This window comes from Aristolochia californica, unplaced genomic scaffold, assembly GCF_029961685.1.
Source record: "Aristolochia californica isolate CCGP_79_NKW_82.1479 unplaced genomic scaffold, dmAriCali1.0.hap1 SCAF_3, whole genome shotgun sequence".
In the NCBI taxonomy this organism is placed as follows: Eukaryota; Viridiplantae; Streptophyta; class Magnoliopsida; order Piperales; family Aristolochiaceae; genus Aristolochia; species Aristolochia californica.
The window spans coordinates 44,160,160-44,186,319 of NW_027181992.1; the positions used below are offsets into that span (position 1 = coordinate 44,160,160).

At 35.4% G+C, this 26,160-nt stretch overlaps 1 protein-coding gene across 2 annotated transcripts; it reads right to left on the reverse strand.

Annotated features, from left to right (window-relative positions):
• Positions 1-14,459: 14,459 nt before the first annotated feature.
• On the reverse strand, positions 14,460-25,583 carry LOC137958479 (probable serine/threonine-protein kinase At1g54610). Of its 2 annotated transcripts, XM_068805523.1 has the most exons (8): positions 24,821-25,583; positions 24,454-24,738; positions 24,050-24,367; positions 22,038-22,265; positions 17,191-17,291; positions 15,540-15,660; positions 15,058-15,418; positions 14,460-14,795 (listed from the first exon to the last, which is right to left on the reverse strand). In XM_068805523.1, exons 1-7 carry the CDS (start codon positions 25,184-25,186, stop codon positions 15,095-15,097), a joined length of 1,743 nt encoding a protein of 580 aa, XP_068661624.1. In that variant the 5' UTR covers positions 25,187-25,583; the 3' UTR covers positions 14,460-14,795; positions 15,058-15,094. The 2 variants fall into 2 exon arrangements, with proteins under 2 accessions (XP_068661624.1, XP_068661623.1); XM_068805522.1 differs by lacking the exon at positions 14,460-14,795 and having other exon boundaries at positions 14,859-15,418.
• Between the last annotated feature and the right edge of the window lie 577 nt (positions 25,584-26,160).

Below are 26,160 nucleotides of genomic sequence, written 5' to 3' on the forward strand. Positions count from 1 at the left end.
CTCGATGGACGGCCGCGTCGCACGTGAAAATCACGTTCGTTTCGCGAAATTTTCTTTTATCTTAAGCCTGCTTCTGATTTCTGAAAAAGAATTTTCTGGCCTGTTATTACACAGGAATATTGAGAATGAAAGTATTTTCTTTTGAGAAAGTGAAAAAAAAATCATTAGTGCGTAAGGAATATTAGGGCCTGATAGTGCATCATTAGTGAAAATAAAATCATTAGTATGCATGGTAAGTGGTGAGTGAAAGTGAAATCACTCACTCACTCCTGCTCATTCTGCCCTCTCACTTTTGTATTTAGATATTATAAATTTAAGTATTTTATTTTATATATTTAATTAAATTAATTTTTTTAATAATTATTAATTTAAACAAGTTGAAGTTTATCTTAGTTTATTAACAGAATAGTTAAATAAAATTATCTAATAAAAAATTAATCAATTAGAGTAATTTTATATAATAAATGCCCTCTTTTTTATTTATATAAATTCATGATTTTAATATTATATTTTAATTTAAGAGTGAGAATTAAGATACCACAAAAGTAACAAGTTTATTAAGTATTTAGATATTATTTAAGTAAGTATTTATTTAATCATTTTATTTATTAACATTATTTTTTAATTTAAAACAAGTCAAACATTATTTTAGTTTCTTCAAATAAAACTATCTACAATAAAACTTAAATCTATTAAAGTAATTTTATATAATAAAATACCCTTTTTTATTTATATAAATTTCTTATTTTTAATATTATATTTAGACTATTTTAAGAAAGAGAATTTAGATATTGTAAAAGTAATAATTTGATTAACATTTGGATATTATAAAAGTATGGATTTTTTAATCATTTTATTTTATATATTTAATTAAAAATATTAATTTATTTAATTATTTAAAAAAGCTAAAATATATTTTAGTTTAGTTAAATAAAACTATCTTATAAAATTAAATCTATAAAAGTAAAATTTTATAAAAAAATACCCTCTTTTTTATTTACACAAATTTATAATTTTTAATATTATATTTAATTAATATTTTAAAAGTGAGAATTTAGATATTAAAAAGTAACAATTTGATTACGCATTTGGATATTATAAAAGTAAAATTTGATTAATTATTTTATTTTATATATTTAATTAATTAAATAATTTTAATTTAATTTTTAACTATTTATTAATTCAGAAGTGTTAAAATCTATCTTAACTTATTAATAAAAAAGTTAAATAAAAACTATCTTATAAAAGTTAAACCTATTAGAATATTTTATTAAAAAAATTCTTATGTACTTTCCACGATACTTTTCATCATACACTAACACAAAAAATTACTTTTCATTATATTTTTTTTGGGTACACTAACACAAAAAATAATTCCCTTTCAATCCCACTTTCACTTTGACTGAGGGGGGTTAGTCAACTTGAAGGACAAGATGATCTTCAACCACATAACGCCCTTCTCCACTTGAAGTCGTTAGTGGAGCGCAGATGAAGCTCATCTCGATGCAGGGGATGAAGGGGCCCTTCATCTCCACGGTTTAATTTCAATCATGTGGAAGAAGGCCCTTTTTGATCTTCTTCGAATTGAAGGACGGGCGACGCCCTCGGCCTCGCTCTCTCTCCTCGCACCCCCCCCCCCCCATCGCGCGTTGTCTTTTTCTTTTTTCTTCCTCTCTCCCGCACTCCCTTCCCTCTCTCGTCTCCCTGCGCCCCCGACATTGTTCTCGGCCTTCGTCTCCCTGCGTCCCCGACGTTGATCTCGGCCACTATCTCAGTTCCCTCTCGTCTCCGGCTTCAACTCTCGGTCTTCTCTCGGCCTCGCCCTCTCTGTCGCACCCCCTCTCTCGTCTCCGTGACTCCCTCTCTTCTCTCGGACAAGCTCTCTCTCGCTTCTCTCTCTCTATTCCCTCCCGACCTCCCTTTCTTCTCTGTCTTCTCCCTCTCTTCTCCCTTTCGGCCTCCCACTCCCTTATCTCTCTGGCTAGTCTCGATTAGGCATCGATTTCACCCTTCGGCTTCGGATTTCCCCCTTTGATTTCACCCTTCGGCTTCACCCTTCGGCTTCAGATTTCCCCAAATTTCAGAAGGTATGCCTAAACCCAAATTTTTTTTCTTTAAATTAGTGTTTTATTTGATTTAAATTTATTTTCAGTGTGTAATTGGGGGTTATTTGTGCAATATTTTGGGATTTAGGGTTACGGTTTAGGGTTTATGGTATTTTAGGGATTAGGGTTTAGGGTTTAGTGTGTAATTAGGGTTTATGGTTAAGGGTATTTTAGGGATTAGGGTTTTTAAGGTTTAGGGGGTTTAGGGTTTTTAAGCTATAAGGTTTTTTGGGTTTAGGGTTTGGAATTAGGGTGTAGGGTTTAGGGTTTAGGGCTTTTAATGTATTAAGTCCTGGAATTAGTGTTTAGGGTTTAGAGTTTAGTAGGTGATAGGGTTTAGGGTTTGATGGTTTAGTTTTTTTTTTATGGTTTGTGTTTCGGGTAAGGTTTAGGCTAGGGGTTTATGGTATTTTAGGGATTAGAATTTTTAAGGTTTAGGGGGGTTTATGGTTTTTAAGGTTTTGTGTTTTTAAGCTCTAGGGTTTTTTAGGTTTTTGTGGGGGGGGGGGGGGGGGGGGGGGGGTTGGGGTTTAGAGTTTTGGGCTTTTAAGGTATTAAGTTCTGGAATTAGTGTTTAGGGGTTTTTAGTCCAATTCAAACAAGGTTGAGTCGCCTACACGGGCGTCCATTAGCCAACGAAACCCGACCCCCATCACTGACGAGGTACAGTTCATAGTGACTGCGAAGTTATATGGGGCTCTACCAGGGGTCTTCGGTGAATTTGGTTTTGATGTGTGTGTGTTTTCATTGTTTAGTGCATATGCATTAGTGAAAATAATTTAATTAATTTTGAAATGTGTGAGAATGTTGTTGAGAATTTTTGAAGTGCTATGAAATGTTTTTGCCATGTGGTGAGGAGATTCGGGTATTATACATATCCACCACATGGTATTTTTTTTATGGTTTGTGTTTCGGGTTTACGGTTTAGGCTAAGGGTTTAGGGTATTTTAGGGATTAAGATTTTTAAGGTTTAGGGGGTTTATGGTTTTTAAGATTTTGGGGGTTTTGTGTTTTTAAGCTCTAGGGTTTTTTAGGTTTCGGGGAGAGGGGGGGGGGGGGGGGGGGGGGGGTTGGGGTTTAGGGTTTTGGGCTTTTAAGGTATTAAGTTCTGGAATTAGTTTTTAGGGGTTTTTAGTCTAATTCAAACAAGGTTGAGTCGCCTACACGGGCGTCCATTAGCCAACGAAACCCGACCCCCATCACTGATGAGGTACAGTTCATAGTGACTGCGAAGTTATATGGGGCTCTACCAGGGGTCTTCGGTGAATTTGGATTTGATGTGTGTGTGTTTTCATTGTTTAGTGCATATGCATTAGTGAAAATAATTTAATTAATTTTGAAATGTGTGAGAATGTTGTTGAGAATTTTTGAAGTGCTATGAAATGTTTTTGCCATGTGGTGAGGAGATTCGGGTATTATACATATCCTCCACATGGTATTTTTTTTTATGGTTTGTGTTTCCGTGACGAGTAAAGGTTGTCTGATAAAGTTTTTTCCGTGAGGACCGTATCGGATTTAGATTATACATGGCTGCAAGAAGACAACCAAGTGGTCGAACATATGATATTTGGACATTCGATGATGATAGCAAAATGCTCGATCTCTTGGTCGAGCAGGTCAATCTAGGGAACAAGTTGCCTAACGGGGTGTAGAAGCATGAGGTATACATGGACTGTGTAAATAAGTTCAATGAAGACACAGTCATGAAAAAAACTGTTGAGCAGGTGAAGAATCGAACAAGAGCATGGAAGAAAACATACCAAATGGTAACGAGCTGTATCAACACTAGTGGGTTTGGTTGGGATGCAACCACACAACGAGTTACTGCATGTAATTCTGTATGGCTTGATTACATAAAGGTCAGTAAATCTGTATGGCTCGACTATATGATGTACTATAAAATATTTTTTATGTTTTTTGCGTTAGTATAACTCTATTCCAAGACGTCTAAATGATGTTTTATTCTTGTAGGAGCATAAAGATGTTGAGAAGTACAGACGTGAAGGCTGCCCCCTATACGACAAATTAGCTGTGGTGGTGGGAAACACAATAGCGGTAGGGTCAGGAGCTGCAACCTTTGTAGATCAGGGCGATGAGGTGATCTGTGAATCGGAACATGTCCCGATGGATGAGCCAGCGGATGTTGATATAGTTAGGGATACTCCATCACCATTATTAAGCATGGATGAGTCTCTAGGTAATCAATCTGAAAGAAGTAAAGGGTCATCTTCAAGTCGTCGTAGAAAAAGAACCGAAATGCCCGATAATGACACTAGTAGCAGAATTTTTGATGCAATAGATCGAATTGCTCAGACATTTCAGAATTTCATGATGAAAGACGATATTGTAAGAGGTTGCGTCAACGCCCTCAGGGAAATCTCGGACTTGCCTACAGAATTGAAGTATCGCGCTCCTTCATGGTTGGATACACCAACTAAGAAGGTCATGTTTATGGAAATGAAAGTGGAAGAGCGGGTTGAGTGGTTTAAATTTTGTTATGAAAACTAATTGTAATGCGTTATAAATACACTATTTTTTTGGAATATTATTATGTAGTAGACATGATATTTGAATTATGACGTTGCAAAACTTATTAGTATGGTTTGTATTTAAATTTGATATGTTGTTGTGTTTATATATTGCATAGATAAATATGGTGTTTTGAGTATGGATGTGGAATGTGATTGAATGTAGGATGTGGATGTGATTGAATGTAGGATGTGGATGAATGTAGGATGTGGATGAATGTAGGATGTGTGAATGTGGATGAATGTAGGATGTGATTGAATGTAGGATGTGGGAATGGGGATGAATGTAGGATGTGATTGAATGTAGGATGTGGGATGTGGATGAATGTAGGATGTGGGAATGTCGATGAATGTAGGATGTGATTAAATGTAGGATGTGGGAATGGAGATGAATGTAGGATGTGTGAATGTGGATGAATGTAGGATGTGGGAATGTGGATGAATATGGTTGTTTATAGGTGTGATTGCAAATAGGTTATGATTGAAGATTGATGTTTACTCGTGTTTATGAATTTTAGGCGATTGAATTTGTGGATTTTCATGGATACTATGACAGACGATGAAAAGGTTGCAATTATGGTTGCATTCACAACTTTGATGATCGCCATGGAAAGATACTATATGTACCATTGCAACAGACGTGTACCACGTTCTTGTGGGATGAATGGTCCATTGTATTTGCAAAAGGCACTAGACAAATCTCCAGTTAAATTTCGTAAAGTGTACAGGATTAACCAACTGGTATTTCACAAATTCGCAGATATACTTTCTAGTAAAGGGTTTTTATCAGCCACAAAGACCATCTCAGTTGAAGAACAACTTGCATATTTCCTCCTAACTGTTGGTCAAGGACAAGTGTATAGTGTCACAGCAGAGATGCTTGATAGATCAAACTGGACGATAAGTAAGTATTTCAACAAGGTGTTGGATGCAATCCTCAAACTTCACTCTGATTACGTCAAACGGCCTTTGGAACGCACACACTCGAAGATTTTAACAAATTCAATGTTTTATCCCTACTTCAAGGTAACATCACTTCCTATAGCTAAATAATCTTACATTAATATACAAAGTTAGTAAATATTAATTGAAAATGTATAATTAGGATTGTATTGGAGCTATTGATGGAACTCATATCAAAGCCAACATTCCACTTGAAGATCAACCAAGGTTTTGGAATAGAAAAGGTTATCTCTCACAAAATGTGATGGCTGCATGTTCATCTGATATGCAATTCACTTATGTACTTGCTGGATGGGAGGGGTCAGCAGCCGATTCCCGTGTATTGAAGGATGCATTGACTCGTCAAGATAAAATCTTTGTACCTGAAGGTAAGTAATATATTTTTATGCAGTACTTTTTTATCTATTTTATCTTCAATTATTTTATGTGGTATATAATTTTTATTATAGGAAAATATTATCTAGTCAATGCTGGTTATGCAAATCTTCTGGGATTTTTGGCTCCATATCGAGGAACCCGATATCATCTGCAAGAATTTGGAGATAATATTCATAGAAATGAAAAAGAATTATTCAACCGAAGACATTCATCTTTACGGAATATTATTGAGCGAACTTTTGGTGCTTTAAAAGCTCGATTTCAAATATTAAAAGGCACTCCTCCATTTTCTTTTAAGATCCAGGTAAAAATTGTACATGCTTGTTGCATATTGCACAATTATATACGTGCAGAAGATTATGATGATATATTTGAAGATGAAGATGATGATTCGGGTGGCGAGCTCGGTGGAGGAGGTGATGCGGTTCAATTAGGTGCAATGGATGATACAGACAGTGACGATTGCGATGATCTTGAGGATGTGGGTAGCCAAGTAATAAGCATTCGGAGGCAGAGTGCATTAGAATCCACAAGAGCCGCACAATTTTGAGATGCCATATCGACATCCATGTGGAACGATAAATGATGGTTTACTCTTATTACTTTTGAACATGCGTAATTTATATGTACTAAACTTGTAACTCGTTGATTGTAATATTAAAGGCACGAACTCGTTATTTGAATAATTTTTTTTAGGTTATTTTAAAAGTTGTATATGTATTTATTTATTATTATATTTTATTTTATTATTATATTAAACTTCATATTTAAGTCTCTGGTAAATAAAATATAATTAAAGTATGCATTTGATTAATATATCATCATTAATTATGTCAAAATATATTATTAATTAATACAATACAAATCTATCTTATGTTATTAATATAATATTTTTTATTCATTAATCAGAATTTTTTTATTCACTCTATTGTATTAGTGATTTAATAGTGGTAATTAAAATATTGTTAACTCAGACACTTTGGTTTAATTAGTTTATTTTTATAATTATTAAAATCAATAATTTTAAATTTCTATAAGATGAAGATGAAGATGAAGTTGTCTTGACTAACACCCTATTTCAAAGATTTCGAAGATGAAGTTGTCTTGACTAACACCCATTTCGAAGATGAAGATCATGTAGATACATAAGATGAAGATGAAGATGAAGATCAAATTTTCATTTTGTTGAGGGGGGTTAGTCCACAATGAACTTGAATTGAATTGATTCAACTTCAACTCATCTTTGGGTGTCGGCGTAGACAAGTTCAAGTGTACTGGAAAACAGATTTCAGTGTTAGTGCCCCCAAATGAAAAATATGATATAAACAAGAGAATGAGTAACCTTTTATAATATACTTAAATAGAACATATATCTAAATAGATAATTAACCAAAATAAACATGGTTACTACACTTATATAAGTGATTTAATGTCTAGTATTAGAATATATTAATATATTAATTAATAAAAACTATATTATATTACTTAATGATTATAGTTTATTATAAATTAATACAATAATTACGTGTGACTAGAATAAATTATTAAAATAAAAATAAAAATAAAATAAAATAAGTGAATATAATAAATAAATAAATAATTTTTAAATAACATAAGATATGTTTTAACATTAAAAACCACTAATTTAATACAATAATAAAAAATTAATATAATAAATAAATATATATATTTATCAATAACATATATATATATTAAAACCATTGGTTTAATTAATTATAACAATGGGATAATTAAACCAAAATAATTTATCAAATATTTATTTGATAATATGTTAATTATGACTATTAAATCACTAATTTAATATATTAATTATAATATAAATATATTAAATAAATAAAAATAATTATTTTATAAATAAAAATTATAAATTATTAGTTTTATGACAATGGTTTAATTTTTCCTAACTTTGGAAAAATTAAACCATCGTCTTCCTTAGCGTGTGTCGTCTTCCTCATGGCGCGCGTCGTCTTCCTCAGCGGCGGGCCAGTGGGGCAACAGCGTTCCGACGGTACGCCGAGAGGGAGAAAAGAGGAAGGAGAGAGAAGAGAAGTCGGGGGGTCGAGAAGCTTTGCAACAGAGGCTTGGCCTCCCATGCTCTATGACGGAGGTCGAGAGGGAGAGGAGAGGGAGGCCGAGAGGGAAGAAGGCCAACGGGGGTGGGGGGAAGGGAGGAGGGAGAAGAGAAAAAAAAACTTTGCTAAAGGATCGCGGGGAGAAGGACCAATGCACGTTTCAATTGCTTGATTCGCAAAATAGGTGTGAATCCAAATTTCCCAATTTTTGCCTGTGAGAATGAAGTAATGTGATTCACTTTCTAAATAATTCATTCTACAATAACCCATTTATTTAATGAACTAGGTAATACAGAAAGAATTCATTACACTTAATTATGGACTAACCCCCCTAAGTAATTAACTTTCAAAGTGCACTAATCTCCTAGGGTGAAAACTTAATTACGTAGCAAATTCACCTTACCCTCGTTCTTATAAAAAGCAAGCAAAATGAAATTCTATTCCTCTATCAAATCCACTCTCTCCCTACGCACCCGTGTCTTCCCACCCTCGCAGTCTCTCCACGCGCTCGTCTCCTCTCCTTGTGTTTCTCTCCTCTCCCTATAGTTTTTCTCTCCCTACGCACCCGTGTCTTCCCACCCTCACACAGTCTCTCCACGCGCTCGTCTCTTCTCTCCTCTCCCTATAGTTTTTCTCTCCCTACGCGTGTCTCCCTGAGCTCTCAGTATCTTCGTCATCCTAGGGTCCCCCTCTCCTAGTGTTCTCGATCTCTCTCAGCCACCCTCTTTTTCTCTCTCAACCCTTCTTCTCTCTTTCTCTCAGTCGTCCTCTCCCGACGCTCTTTTCTCTCAGTTGCTCTCTCTTTGCCTCTCCAGTTTCTCTTTAGCTTCCAATTTCCCTCTCTTTCTCGCCAGCTCTCTCTCAACCCTATCTATTTCAGCCTCTGTTACTCTCATCTCTCATCCTCTCAACCCCTCTCACCGAAGTTTCAGAAACCCCAAATTGAGGAATTTCACTTTATCCCCAATTTGTGATTTTTTTAAGGGTTTCTTGTTAATTGCTTGAAATTCTATTTTTTAAATTTCTCTGTGATTGAATGTTAATTTCCACGTCTAATTGAAATTTAATTTTTATTGTTGTAATTTAATTGAAATTTTATTTTCCTATTTTCGGTGAACTGTTAATTTTTGTGTTTAGAGTTTATTATTAATTAATTAATTTTTATTTCTTTGCGATGTGATGAATTAAACCCTAAACCCTAAATCCTATACCCTATTCCCTATGTACCCCAACCCCCTCTCATGGGCCTAGCCCTTCTTGACCGAGTGTTTGACTCTCATTTATATTTTGTTGATAATAAAATTAATTGTTCTAAAATATTAAAAATTAAGCATTTCATATGCATATCTTTCAAGAGATACAAAAACTAAGATTTATGCAGGCTTAGTCAAATCAAGACCACAAGCTTCAATTGTGTGTCTAGTCATCATGAGAAAACACTCACAAGAGAAGAAATGAAGAACATAAGATTAGAGTCGTAAGTCACTTAAATTTTTTTCAAGATTCTATACGTTAAAGAGAACAATCCCAAAACTTCAAAATTGAGGTAAAACTTGAAATTTTTGGAGCGTTAGGTTATTTGCATATTCAACTTGATTTATACATGCATATCCATCTTTAAAATATATTAGAATCAATAAGGAATCACTTTTCTCTTGCTTTTAATGTCAAATTTGAAAACTGGCATTGGATTGATCGATCAATACCTACCAATGATCGATCAACCAGAATGTGCACAGGTAAGAATTACAAAGCGTGATCAATCAATAATTGTTCGTTGATTGATCAACCAGAACTATACTAGATTTTGCTATAAAGCATGATCGATCATCCACTATTGGACTAATCGATTATACCTACCCTGATATACAAAAAATTGCAAAGCATAATCGATCATTCACTAGAAACTGATCGACCAGGCAAAACAAAGCCATTTGAGGATATAAAACATGATCGATCAACCTCATTTCATTGATCAACTTGTATTGCACAACCTAGAATTGCAAAGCAAAATCGATTTATCACTGTTGCACTGATCGATCAACTTATTTTTGTTAGCTAATAGTCAAATACTAATCGATCAATAAGTCATTTCTAACAAAAATATAGCCGTTATGCATGATTGATAGATCAATCATTGTCAGGTCATTTTTTTGTAAACGAGCATAAAATGACTAGTTTGGCTTTGGGAACCTATAAATATCCCACAGAATGTTCACTTGAGAAGTTAGTAAGCATTTTTTGTCAATCCTAATCAATTCTAATCATTTCATCTTGAAAATCCTCATTGAGTTCATTTTTTAGAGAGAAAATGCAATTTTTACATATCCTCACCGTTCCTCTCAAATCAATTCCTTGCATTCATCTAAAAGCTCCAAATCATTTCAAAGTATGCATCAAAGCTGGAGGCTTGGATCTTTCAAACCAGAAAGTTGTCTCTACAATCTTTAAAAGAATGTAAGTTTTTCATTTTATTGTAATCTTTTGATTTTATTTGATAGGTTCATCTAGAACCTTGAGTCTAGATAGAAAAGTTTGATAGAGCTAGGATCTAGCTCAATCTTGAGGGATATTGTTTGTAATTGTGTATTTGAGCATACATGTGACTTGAAGGAGAACCAAAATCTCTTTCTTGTAAAATTCAAAGCTATTAAAGTTTATACTAATACAATTCCCCAAGCATGGGTTCTTGGATGGTGAATATCAGTGGGGGAACATCGATAAAAATAAATTTGGTGTTCATTATGGTGTGTGAACTATTTGTTTTACTTGCATTTATTATTTATGTTGAGTTATTTAATTATGTTAGGACTTATCTTTAAGTGTTAGAATCTCGGTGTAATTGGGATAATGGTACTTTAATTGTAATTGGACTCGATTCATTTCCTCTAATATAAAGAGGGGTTCATGTACTCAGATTAGAATAAGTCAATGAAGTTTTCATCTTTTACGTAAATTCAACAAAACATTTAAAAGTATTGGACTTGTGTTATTTCATTTTTATTATTTTACCATTTGGAAAACATATTGGACAATGATTCTAATATAATGGTAAAACTTTTTACAAGTTCTATCCTCACACATATAATTTAAATTGTCATTATATTATGTTCCCAAAATTAATAATCAATATATTGATGTTAACAATAAATATATGTTGATAAATTTATATGTGAATTGTGCTCTTTTAAAAATAAGTGGTGTCTTATTTTTATTTTATATTTAAAGAATAAAATATAATATATAAGTGTTACATTAGCATTAAATTATAATATTATGTGAATTCATGATTTTTAATATTATACTTAATTACTAACTTAAGGTTGAGAATTTAGATATTGTAAAAGTAACCATTTGATTAGGCCTTTAGATATTATAAAAGTAAGCATTTGATTAAGTATTTTCTTTCTATATATTGAATTAAGTAAAATACCTTAATTTAATTTTTAAAATCTATCCAAGTTTATTAATAAATAAATAAATAAATAAACCTATCTTAGAAAAGTTAAAATCTATTAGAGTCTTTTATTAATAAATTCCTTCTACACTTTTCGTTGTACACACTAACACAAAAAATATTATTCATTGTATTTTCTATTGCGCACACTAACATAAAAAGTACATTCTCTAGAAAAGTAGATCACCTTGAAATTGACTTCCACTTTCTTTTCCATAGGTATTTCCCTCCCCGTCTTGAATTTTCTTACAGAAAGTTTATAAAACTCAAAATAAAGCTTTCAAAATTTATCCTTCTTTGACTTTGAGTCACCGAAAAGATCTCCGCTGTTGAATTTATGGAAAAAAGAAATACTTCATTGACTTAATTAACTTATTATAATCAGAGTACATGAACCTCTATTTATAATAGATGAAGGTAGTAGAGTCCAATTACAATAAAACTACCTTTGTCCCAATTACACCCAAACTCTAACACTTAAAAATAAGTCCTAGCATAATTAAATAACTTAGAACTCTTCTAGGACGTGGCCATAAGATAAAGATGTCTTTGTAAGTCCTTGATCTTCCAACTTATGTGATAAGGATGCCAACTCATGGTAATCATAGTGGATCTTACTTCTTATAGGCTTGGGCCCTGTTGATTTTTAAGACTCCATGAATTTAAGTCATGGAGAAAAATGAGAGAGATGCCATTGGAGAGAAAACTGGAGGTTTAAACCATTGTAGAGGCTAATGCTAAGAGGAGAAGGGAGAAGTAGAGAGAAAGAAGAAAATAGAGTAGAAGAGTAGGGAGGGAAGGAGAGAAAGTGAACTTGAACTTGAGAAAGATAGCTTTCCCTCTAAGCTTCTAATTAGAGTTAGCTCCTCTCACCTTAATTTATGTTGATAAGTGTTGATAAAATTACACGTGTCCTTTGGCCACTTAGAGAAAAAATAGCATAACATAAGCTTGATGACCAAATTACATCACATTTTCTCAACACTCCCACTCAAGCTGTACAAGGATATTAAACACCTCAATGTCAAAACATAAATGTTGAAGTATGCTTGATGTAGCCGTTTTGGTGAAAATGTTTGCAAGTTGATTCTTAGAAGGAGTATCGTGCATATAACTCCAGTCTTGAGTTTCTCAAGAATCAAATGATAGACAATCTAAATAGGTTTTGTCCTTTTATGAAACACTAGATTTGTAGCAATGAATAGTTGATTGATTGTCGCATTGAAATTACGCAGGAGTCTCCACTAGAAAGCCAAGTTCTATAAGGATTGAAACCATAACATTTTACTAACTGCTTATAGCATAGCCTTGTATTCGGCCTCTACACTGGACCAAGTTACAACTCTTTGTTTCTTATTGTGCCTGGTCACTAGATTGACACCAACCGTTGTACAAAAACCAGAGGAAGACTTTTTATCATTAGCAGAACCTACCCAATATGCATCTGCAAACCCTTCAACTCTAAAGTGCCTATGGGTCTTATACAACAATCCTTGTCTTGGATTCTTCTTCAAATACCTCAATATCATTTCAAGAGCTTGCAAATGAGAAAGTAGAGGTTGACGTATAACCTGGTCCTGGTCGATAACACTTATAACCAAAGAAGTGTCTAGTCTAGTAACAATCAAATAAATCAACTTATCAACAAACCTTTGAAACTTACCAACATCAATATTCTAATCACAATTTTACATTTGGGTCTATATGAGTATCAAGGGGCCTACAAACAAGCATTTTTTTTCTTCAAGTCCAACACATACTTTTTTTAAATAAAACAATTCCATATTGAGATTGTACCACATCAATTCCAAGCAAATATTTCAAGTCCAAGATCTTTAGTTTGAAAAACCTTGGACAAGTTTTTGTTTACCTCATGAATGTCATGTTGATCACTCCCTGGTATCATTCATATAAATAAACAAAAGAATAACACCATTGTTAGTATGCATAACAGACACAAAATGATTCATTTCACACCGCTTAAAAACAAACCCACAAACTACTTTACTAAATTTGTCAAAGTATACTCGAGGAGATTGTTTGAGGCCATATGGGGATTTGTTATGTCTACACGTCACCCTCTTAACTACAAAACTAAGTGGTTGAAGCATGTAGTCTTCTTCAAGGGGATCTCAATTAAAGAAGGTATTTTTTTACATCTAGATGATGAAGAGGCCTATTAAAATTGGCAGAAACAAAAATCAAAAGTCTTACAAAATTGAGTTTGGCAATCAAAGAATTTTTTTTTCATAATTAATGTCATATATCTGAGTAAATCCTTTAACAATCAACCTTGCTTTAAGTCAAGCAACACAACCATCCGGATAAATACGCATCAACAACCTACGGTTTTTTTCCAAGCAGTAATAAAATCAAATCCCATGTATTATTAGTATGTAAAGTAGTCATTTCCTCCATGACAGTTTTTCATCCTTGATCTATAAGAGCATCAATATGAGTCGTGGGAACAAATACATATGACAAGGAAATAAGAAAGAAAGAACATGCTCACAAGAGTTAACAAGTAGATATAACATGAAAAATAGGATGAGATGTTGAAGCTCTTTGAGGAGCACAACGGTTCTTTACGGATAGCTACAAGACAAGTATCAAATGGAGGCCCAAATATAAGAGGAGACGAAGGTTAGTTACTAATCTCATAATCAAATGACAGGGCAAGTGATTGATTGGCCACTAGAGAGGAAAAAACTTGTACCAACTGGTCTAATGTGTGATCATGTGGCTATTGAATGCGATGATCCAACAGTTTAACCGTTCTTGACATACCTGCAAAAACTTCAGAACCTAATGGAGAAAAACCCTTTGGAGTGAAAAGGTTAGTCCTGAAAAACTGTAACATCCAGTAGAAACAAAGATCTTATGAAAGAAAAAATTATAACACATAACCTTTTTTTATTCTTGGAGTATCCGCAAAAAATACATTTAAATGACTTATGATCTAGTTTATTTCTGAAAAGTAAAAGATTATGAAGTTGAAAGGCTTTTTCAATGAGGTAAAAGTGATGAAAAAGATGTTTTTGGACATTAATGTGTATACATCAACATCGGGTGGCATTCGCTTAACCGTGAACAGGTCTGCCAATAAACCTGATAACCGCTAAGAGGATATTCTACTGCATTTACGTAAGATGTTTTCCTCTGCTTTAGGCAGAAACTAAACGATCAACTCAGTGCCTCCGGCAGAATCTGATTGACTAGCTTTAGATTGATGGAGAGCACCAACTTAAGTGCTAGTGAAGTATTCCCATTTCTGAGGAACAAAAATCGGGACATAATCAGAGGCCCAGATAGATGCAAATAGATACAAATAGTGTGAGAGAAATTGCGTGACATATTTATTAGATCTCATTAACCTAATCAGTATTCAGTTTCAATGCTAGAAACAAATGGAAACCAAAATTAAAATATACAAACCATGAAATAATCTACTATTTGAGCCTACAAATAAAGGCTTGCCGTCCAAAAAATGGAACAACAAATGGAATGAACAAGAAAAACGATTTTTGACTCACCACATTAACCAAGTCGGTGTGACTAACGGAATGCTTTCTACCCTTTAATCCGGACTCCCCCCTTCTCCTTCTGTCCATCCTTTGCTCCCTGCTTTTGTTTTGATAGTCCACGGGCATCACTAGCATTCTGTTTCTTTCGTCGTGGAGGACCTACACTAGCAGAGTCCACCAAAGGCCCTGACCAAGTTGTAATAGGGCCTTTCTGATAGGTGAAGTTGGTACTAAACGGAACTTCTGGAGGATCAAAGGTCTCCATGTGATGAGAAGATCCAAAAGGAAAGCCAAGTGCTCCATCCTGGTGCGGGGGAGGAAATTTTTCACTCTTGCTCTTTGCATTTGCATGTGTAATTATACGCCTTCTCTGTGATGTAAAAAAAGATAAAACCACCACAATCAGTAAGATCATAGAAGCGCAAAAATCTACTATTCCCACAGTAACTCATATCCATAGACAAATACATGGGAGATAAGAATCAACTTACATCAAGATTAGCTTGAAGTTCAGCATTAGCTTCTGGTGCAGGAATTGCTCTTGCAGGTCGTTCTCGTCCTCGAGCCTTCTTTACACCATCCCCATTAGCTCTACCACCAGCTGCTCTCAGCCTAAACAACCATAACATTTAAATAACATAAATAAGTAGTAAGTCTATCAATCAAGTCAATCAATTCAAAATTTTCAAACTGACTCAGAAGGTTATAAATAATAACAATGGAACAGCGTATGTGATAAGTTAAGAAAATGATTAAAAGCAACTTGCATAACCATGAGATCCTTAATTTTTAAACAAATTTTTGTTTAATAAAGATAACAAAAAAATTGAAACCCTCACTTTATTGAACAAAAATTAATCCATAAACTGAAATAGCCCGCACAGGATGTCAAATGGGTTGAAACCAATTCTTGTCAACCCATTAAGTAAAAGCCGAATTCAATCTGTTTCTTAAAGGATACTCATTAAGAAACCAATTGAGTCTAAGTAAAAACTAACCCAAAAGTTTTACCATTCAGGCTCCTCCATCTTCATCCTCTCGTCCTCTCAGTTTAAGAATCCTATTCACCTTTCATCCTCATCCAACAGCCAAACAAAGAAAAAACATCGCTCAAATCCTATCCATTACATATTTCACTCACAAGCAACACCTCAAGATGTTTGTTCCATATTTCCCCTTCTTCTCATTGGATTTCTCCATGTCAGACAAATCTTAGCCACTAATGCCAGGCCATAGTGGACAAACATGCTTGGTAGCAGTACCAAAAAGACCGATAATTGGGGCTTGCCATATAATAAGAAGGTCCTTCAGGAGAAATTAGACCAATGAGAATGTGGGCCACCTAATATAAACTTGATCCTTGCTCTCCTTTGAATCAACTCAAGCGAGTCACAATTTTCTTAGGGGCATACCACATTGAAAAATAATCTCGATCAAAGACTTGACATTATTGAGCTCATTTGGTCCCCTGCCTTCAAAAGTCTCAATGCCAATTGATCCTTCAGGAGAAATCAGGCAAATAACAATGTGGGCCCATCTTACAGAAACCTGATCCTTGCTCTCTTTTGAGTTTAAGTGGACCTTAATCTTCTGGAGGGGATTACGATATTGTCCTTAGTTTTGTTATTTTCTCATTTAAAAAGAAGAGCTTTATTACTTCTCAATAAAAAAATTGGTACAGGAGTATGTTTGTCATTTTATATTAATTTATATGCAGGGAGAATGTAAAAAGGGTATTTTATCATTTTTAAATTAATAATTTTCATATACTGAGGTTTAGAGTATATCTTTATTAATTTTGTATTAACAAAAATTACTCGAAGGGTATTATCATATTTTAATTTATTATATGTGCATTTGAATAATGAGATAAAAGGGTATTTTCGTGATGTTGTAATAAAATATTGCTATAGGGGATCTTTATTTTTTTATAATAAGTTATATGTAAATCTATAATTTTATAATAAATTATATGCATAGAAAATTACTAGAGTATATCATTTCCATTGTAACATATGATATTTAAGTTTTTAATGAAGGAGGTCTTGCATGCTTTCAGTTGTTACTGTAGTATTCACTGGGTTAGATATCACGCTGTCAAAAAACAATCCAAGCAACATCCAAAGAGAAAAGGATACATACCTTCTAGCCTCTTCATCTCTCAGTTTAGCATCCATCTCTTTGCTTGGTGGATACTGAGGAAGGGTTGACGGATCACAGGCGTAAGGATTTGTTGTGAAGAACTGCAATACAGACAAAAATGGTGAAGAGAAACATCTACTGCAAACCAAGGATAAAAGACATCACTAAGTACCAAAAGATTAAACGATCATCAACAGAATTTTCTATAATTGCTTCAGCATACACAGACAAAACAGTGGCACTATCACAATTTTTAATAGGAGTAAGCATTCATTCATACTTTGCTTAAGTGCAGCACTGGTGTCATATTTCTACTACTAGGCAAAGCTTGTCCAGAGATCAAGATTCAAGGATTCTCACATGGAAGACAACCATGAAAAGGGATTCTACTACTCCCTTGTTAATTGGAGTATGAAAACATCAGAAAAAAGGTTTGGCATTAATGTAAATATTTTTTGTTTTGAATACAGAGTGGTTTTATTAACAAAGTGACTGATACAGAGGATGATCATGAACGGCAAGATGTTGCAGAGCAACCCCCTCTTTGGCAAGCTTGTCTGCTAAATAATTTGCAGAATTTAGTACATGAGGCCAAAAAACAGAAATATGTTCAGAAATAGCAGATATCTCTTCATAAATGTGGCTTCCCTTATGGAGGTTCATTATTCTTCAAACACCAACTATTGACATTAGATGAAACACTTTCAACAATGAGACAACAAGAAAATTTTTGTTTGAATGCTTTCAATCCACATATATGATTTCTGCCTCACTAGAATCAACAAAGCCAAGATGTACTGAATATGCATCACATATTCAGCAATTGAATCCCTAAAGACACCACCACATCCTCCTGGACCCAGGTTTCCTCAACAACCATCAAAGTTAAACTTTGGTGACCCAATTTTTGGAGGAATTCACTATTGAATATCCACATGCCAATGATGGAAAAGGTTGACAATATGCCTACAACAGACCAAAGAATTCTTTAATATCATCCAACAGACCAAGACATGAAATTGATGCATGCAAAATCTCCTCAACTACATCTAAAGGTGTGCACTTATTATTAAACATCTTATTATACACCTTATATATGCCATGGAATGAAAGATATGCAAGCTCAACACACAACTTTACCCAACTTAGGAAATTGGAAATCAGTTTCAGCTAAGAAAAATTTGTCACTGATGATGGGAAACATAAACTAATCCAAAACTAGCAGAGGAATAGCCCCATGTCTTGTGCAAACGAACAAAGGAGAAGGAGATGATCAATAATCTCTTCCTCTCTGTTAGAATTTCTGCAAACTGGGTTATCCATATCTTGTCAAATGAGATTTACAACATCTCATCACAGTTTTTATTGGATCTTTCAATACCTATCACATCTTGCTTAGAAGATGTGACATGTTGCCCTTCTCATACAAAGAGGAGAATCTCCATCCATGGTTAGAACTATTCTTACTTCAAGTATGTATCATACAAAAAAAATCCAAAACCATAGTCTCACTCATTTCTTCCAGACAAACTACATTTTTAAATTCTCAGATAATACTCACAGAATGAAATTCTCATAATGAGGTTCTCACTTGGAAGCAACATTCATGAAAAAGAAACAAGTTGCAGAGATGACTAATGACGGTGAAGAGGGAAACGTATAGAACAGTTTGCACAAAAGAGTGGAGAATCAAATAAGGAACTTGAAGTAGCTGCATACTAATAATATAAGCTTACTAAGCCACTATGCTTTTCTCAGACGACTATGTTTCAGAAATTGTCACAATAACCTCTTGAATTTTACTCATTATCATATATTCTAGAAATTTGAGACAGAATGTAACTGTAAATATTTTAATGTTCAGTTAATGAAAAACCTTCATGGAAGACTTGCTTGCCTTCAGTTAACGTCATTATTGAACTGATACCAAAGATAAAGCCAGCAAATGAAGTTCACACCTTAAACCAGAAAAAAAACTGGTTATAGAGTTGTCCAAAACAATATAGTGGACAGTTTCAACTAAAATACAAGAAAAGTTAGTGGTACTAAAACTGCACTATAGATATAGTACTACCTCTCACAAAATGTTAAACAATCATTTATTAGCTACTTGATGCAGCACAAGCTAAATGTGAAAGATCTAGCCGAAGAATATCCAAGGATAAGAGATCACCCCAAATCCCTCATGTTTATAAAAAAATGAAGAAAGAAAGAGACTCAATTTAAAGAGGCCTGACCTATTTTGGGCTCAAGTTCGAAGAATAGAAAATCCTAATTCGAAAGTCTCTTTAAGTTGCAATTTCCTATTTCAATCATGCTGAAATTAGAAGTTTTAACTAAACAAGTAACTAGCCGTTTTGGTTAAAAAACTTCAATTAGAAAGTCTTTTCAAGAGGTAGTTTCCAGTTTTAAGTTCGGGTCTTTGTCTCCGAATTTGTGTACCCCAAAGTTAGCAAGCCTTTAAGTTAGAAACAGCTTCCTGCTTTGAGTTTCTTTTCCAGCAGGTAGAAGTAGATTTAGAAAGTCTATTTCCTATTGTGGACAGCATAGGAGTTTTCTATTTTGTTGATTTGCATACCTATAAAAGACCCCGTATGTAACACAGAAATCACTCTTTGGCTATTGAATAAAGTTCTGGTTTTTGTTCTCTTTGGGATAAACTTATCATTGTTTTTTTTCTTTATTTGTTATTTTTCATAATAGCTACAGAAACCCTACTTTCTCTCTTTCAAGTTTTACCCATTAATCTTGAATCCATCTTGCAGTTTTCTAAGTTGTTGCTGAAATCTAGGTTCCCATACTCTACAGGAAGAGTTCAACTTTATTATTCCTTCGATTTAAACCACCGTGCTGCTTCACTACTCCAGTTTAAGCATAATGAAGGGGATACCCATAATTTCATTTCAAGGGGTGAAAGAAATTGGACAGCAATAGGTCCCTTATCCTCAATTTCAAAGATAAGCTTGGCATGGACAGCATACTCCTCCATAAGGTTGAACAGAGTAACTTCATACACATGAACAAAATCCAAATTCATTCACAAACTAGTAACTCTGATATGTTTTCTCCAATAAGAAAATAGCAGCAACCAATCAACATATGCAACACTGCAATGTCTCACATGTCTAGTACCATTGAAAATTTTCTTCACAGATGTTAAAATAAACCAGTAAAACAATTTCGGTACAATGTAACTTTGGATAAATGGAGAAGGAGCATATATATATCAGATAGATTCAGGCATCACTTTGGCTCCACAGGCACAGATTTTACATTAACATCCAAAAGAAGCACTTAAGACTGAGGTATTTACATGGTCATGCCTGGTGTGGCTGTAGATTTCATCCACCACTGGAATTCAATCCAACATAAGAAAACAGAATCTCCAGGTAAATACTTTGTTAAGCTGGGTCAGATTCATCATCCTAAAATAACTAGCACAAGTGAGGTCTTTTCCCAACTAATAACTACAAAGTTTTTCTTAAGTTTTAGCCTGTCAGATTATTCCTCACCAGAACTCCCCTTCAACGTCCTTGCCTAAAAAAAGGGGTAATGGGCCTGAGACACGGACAACATAAATGGGGTACAAATTAAATGGGGGCACAAGCTAGGACCTAAAAGAATAAACACCCTACTCTAATACCATGTTAAACTCGGTTCATGTTTGGAGGTCTTTTCCAACTAAGAACCACAGATTTTTTTCCTTATTTTTACTTATTTGGAATTATTCCCGCTAACAAAGTTAAATTATGTTAGAATTGATAGACTTCCTTTGCATTCAAGTAAAATTAACAAGTACGTTGCAAGCATAAGAACCTCTAAAGGTTAGAAAGAAGAAACAACAAAGGCTAATGATAGAGTTTAAAAAGTTTCATACTATTTCTACAGTATGCAAGCTGCCTATCCTGTTACTTTTCTCATCGCTTACAGTGTCTTTTTCTTCAACGTATTGATAAGTTAAGTCACTGAAGTCCTCAGAGAATAATGGCATTTGTTTTAGAAAAAGCAATTACACGTGTTGATGGTTAAAAGTCCATTATATAACCTATAGATGTGCTATAAATCTCAAACAGGTAGTCAAGAGTTCGAGAGGTTGTTGTGGAAGATCCGTCACAGGTTTAAATGATCCTCAAGTTATGGGCTGGGGAAAAGCTTCCTAACTTTAGCTAATCATTTTTCGATGGACTACCCAGAATGCTCCTTACTTCAGTAATCATCTTTGAATAGAACTGCCCAAATTACCATCATCAGACTGAATTCAAGTCCTGCTGTTTTTCCATTATGGCCTGAGTTTGTTCAATATGGCCTTTGTGAATATGTTCTCCACATCCTAGGTTGGATTGTCCATTTACGCCTGCACATAAAGGGGAGAGCCAGAGGATAAAAGCCCCACAATTTTAGGACCTATATGTCTGATTCACATCTCAAGCCAGTAGTTTGAGAGTTACATAGGTTGTTGAGGGAAAATAGTCCAACATCAATTACAAGCTTAGGTGATCCTAGGATAATAATTGGAAAAGGGATTCTTACCTCCATTAGCCATTTTGAGATAGAAACAGCCCAACTTATCAATGTTTGTATGTTTCAAGGCATCAAGGACTTTGAACTGGCCACAACTTTATTCATGCATCAATATGGATCAAAGTAGGATCTCTACTACCTACTGATGCAGAAAATTATATTCCAACATATTAATTAGCAATTCGACCACAGAGCAATACTGGCAAGAACTACTTAAACAACAGACAGTGCCAAGTTGCAGATTAAAATATTCAACCACATTAAAGTAGAAGCAAGGAGAATACTACAAAGAAAATATCCACAAAGATATGATGTGATAAACTTACTTCACTTCCCAGAGCATCGGAAGCAGCTTTGCGTTCAGCAGGGTCAATTGCAAGAAGAGTTTCAATAAGCGGCAATGAAGATGGAGGAAAATCTTTAAAAGTCTCAGCTATGCACCGTTTATAAGGTTGTTGGGGTTTAAATATGGTGGCATGAGGCAACTTTGACTTCTTCCAGTATTCTTCAGTAGGAGATCCACACAATTTGAATATCTTGTGCAGTTGCTCCACCTGGCAAAAAAGGGGGAAAATTATATTGTTTTTAAAACTAAATTTTAATTGCTTTAACTAGCTACAGAACGTTTAAAAAAAAAAACTAGCTATAGAAGGTTTTGTTTCTTTTCAAGCCAAACCGAAAGAGTAATATCCGCATTTGGGCTCTGTTCGGATGTTTTCAATAAAGATGCAAAGAAGGCAGAATAAAAAACTGAAAGGCTTTTTTCAGCTATATTAGAAAGAATGAAGTCAAGGGAGAACACATATACAGGTTAATTATCCAGACAAATCAGGTAGAGATTTCCAAGATCTGTCTTATTAAGTAGTTAGGGGGCCACCATTTAGTGTTTCCTTTTTTAGCACAAGAACCTCAAAATGGATTGAGACTCTGCCTCAATGGCTACATGGGATAGAGAGGGGGGGGGGGGGGGGGGGGGGGGGGGGAGTGAGTGTGGGGTTGTGTTAGTGTGAGGTTTTGGGTTTAAGTCTCACAAAATCCCACCGGGGTATATGTTACAACATTCAAAAAAACAAAAAAAAACAATTAGCTCACAATTTCTCATTAGAACCATCCCCCTTCCCAACATATTCATACAGAAGGTCTGAATTTAGTGGATTCACCGAGTGAGATGACTCTTTTAGCTTGTCCAAAAGGCAGGGCCGCAGAAAAAGCAAGAAAAATCAGGTGGAATACAACTCACAGAACCATTGTTTCACTAATTCTGAGTCAAAAGGTTGAGTGAGTTCTACACTCCATAACCAGTGTCCTATATACTCCTTCAGATTCTAATGTAACTGTATGAAATTACACGTACAAAAACTTTCAGCATCTAACAGTAATTTTCTATTTGAAACATGGTCGAAGAAGATACAACAGTGGATGGCCCATAAAAAGGGATGTTTACATAAACAAATAAAGCATCAGACAGTAAATGATACTAAATACCTAAATAAGGTTACCATAAAAGTAGCATCTCATCTATACAAATCATATAAAATGGTGACTGCAAAATAGCCTCTTGTCGCTTAGGTACTTGGGCAGTCAGAATTATATATAAGAAATGCATTTACTGGATTAGGTCTGTATTATTTAACAAACAAGTAGGTTCACTTTAGTATTACCTAATTAACGGAAGATGCTAAGGAATCAGAGAGTTTATGTTGCATCACCTAAACCTAAATGCAACTGTACAAGTTTGATATATAATAAAAAATTTCCAATCAGTCCACATTTATTTGGTTTTGGTTCATCTTACTCATAACTGAAAAATTTACATATAGGAGAAGGCCGGTAACTCTAACATCAATAAAGCACATTGAGCCCAAGTCAGGAGACTGCTAAGGAATCCCATGACCTCAGGAAAACTTAATAGCTAGAAACTTGAGCTTTCAAATCTTACCAGTTACTTGTGCCTAAAAAATGATTTAATAAGGAAGCTGTTGGATATCTACAATATGTTTTGCAACCATTTTCCCCTGTTTTTCCTTTCCTTCAAGATATGTGTCAACCATACGCTGTTAAAAGGAGACTTAATAGCTAATGCAAGTTGATGCGCTCAGAAGAGTAACAATGTCAGGGATCTCTTAATTGTCTAGGATGTCTAGGATCAAATTTCTTATCAATGTGTTAAAACTAAAAAAAAAAAAAAAAAAACACTTAAAGTCAACTATTCAAGTGATCATAAAGCTTATAACAAACATAGAAATTGCACCGGATGAATGTCTCTAGGAGCCATCAATAACCATCACAGTTTTTCAACAGTCTAGGTGAATCAGAATTGGCATATCTCATAACTTACCTCTGTCCGACCAGGCATGATTGGCTTTCCAGCCAACATCTCTGCCAGAATGCAACCAGCACTCCAGAGATCCACACCTACACCATAATCTGTAGCCCCCAAAAGGAGTTCTGGAGGCCTGTACCAAAGTGTTACCACACGACTAGTCATGGGCTGCTTGTGGTGTGGATCGAAGAATGAAGCCAAACCAAAATCCGCAATCTTAAGTATCCCACCATTGTCAAGAAGAAGATTCGAACCCTTAATGTCACGGTGTAACACCCCTTGGTTGTGACAGTGCTCAAGCCCCGACAATAACTGATGCATATAACATTTTACCTGCCATGCCAAGAATTATAAGCGACCAGCGCCCTTTCTTTTCTGAAATAAACCAAAACAATTGGATAACCTAAGCTGGAGCGGACCTGAGGTTCTGTGAACTTAATTCCCGGACTAGCAGCAAGCCCCGCTAGATCGTGCTCCATGTATTCAAACACAAGGTACAAACTACAAGACATCCTCGAGGTGACCAAGCCCTCTAATTTTACAACATTCGGGTGATCCAGCCGCCGTAGGATAAGAATCTCTCTCGCCATGAATTTCACACTCTCCGGCTCCAAATTGTCGAACCTGACCTTCTTCAACGCCACAATTTTGCCTGTCAAAGTGTCTCTAGCTTTGTATACATTGCTGTAAGTTCCTTGCCCAATCTGAAACCCAAAGATCATAATCTCAACACAACACACAGAACTTACAAATTAAAAATACAATGAGAAAAAACAGGAAACTTGCCTTATCTAGCTTCTCGAAAGTGTCAGCCCGGCGTGGTGTCCAGCCTTTGATGGCCTCGCCTGCAACGGCGGAGAGCCAAGAAGGCCATCCAGCAGCAACCTGCTCGCCGTGTACATTCTTCGGGGGATTACTGAGCCTCGGGTTTGGCCGTGACCGTCTCCGCTCGCCTCGTGGCCGCTGAACCCCGTCAGTCTTTTCTACCTTCTTCTGACTGTCACCGTTCCCGTTTTGAACCTCAATAGTGTCAGCCCTCGGCACAGAAACCTGAGCATTCCTGCCCGATACAGACGATGAATTCCTGTCCTTCCCCCTCTCCTTTTCCGAACCCGCAGATGCCGACGCCTCCCTTCCAAAGACGCAACCCATCCCTCACTGATCCAAACTTCATCTCTCAGTGCATCGCATTACTCCACCGGGCTGATCCGCTTCATAAACCCTAGACCCGTCCTCGATTTAGAGGACTCGATCGATTCTGCCAGCAGTAGTTCAAGGACGTAACTTTTTCTCTTTTGTCTGACAGGCCAGAGAGAGCAATGATTTGTAGTCACCACGATTTATGGCTGACGAAAAGGAAGAAAAAAGGGCGATAGAAATAGTAAATTAGGGCTTCGATCTTTGATGATCCACCATTAAAGTGGCAGCCAGAGCTTCGATTTGTTTTATTGACCCAATTTATGGAGAATAATCGATTGGACTCTACGGGTGACCGCTTTTTGACTCTTTCGGCAGACAATGAGAGAGAAAACTCGAGGCCCGGCCTAATGAAATACAGGATGAGAAAGGAGAAGGAGATCATTACACCGAAGCTCAGTGTATGATAAAAATAGTTCCGCTGTAACGCACGCCTAGGCAAGCAAAAATTTCGATCCTGGCAAGTCAAACCGCTCCACAGAGGAAGTGCTGATTTGGCTATGCCACGATATCGAGTAGCACACTGACACGTGGAACCGTACCGGACCTAAAAGGCGATGGGGACTTCGGAAGCTACTTTTAGCGGATTCTTTCTGGCTTCTGCGTAGGGCGCACTGTGCGCCAGATAGAACTTAGGGGGAGTGGGGCTAACTACCTTACGAGGGTCACTATGAGCCGTTGGATCACAGATAAGGAGTGGTTGGGCTCTTTATTTTTCTACGGATCGACGTAATTTTTAAATCTCCAGAGCGGGCCCAGGCTTTGGGCTGTTCATTATTATTGAGAGCGTGATCAAATGTTTTAGGTTTATGAGGAGTTGAGGGGTGGGCCCATGAGGTCCCAAAAAACCACTTTGGGATAATTCATATTTATAAACATATTTTATTACATCAGCACATAATTAGGTCAAAAGTAATTCGAGTGAGAAG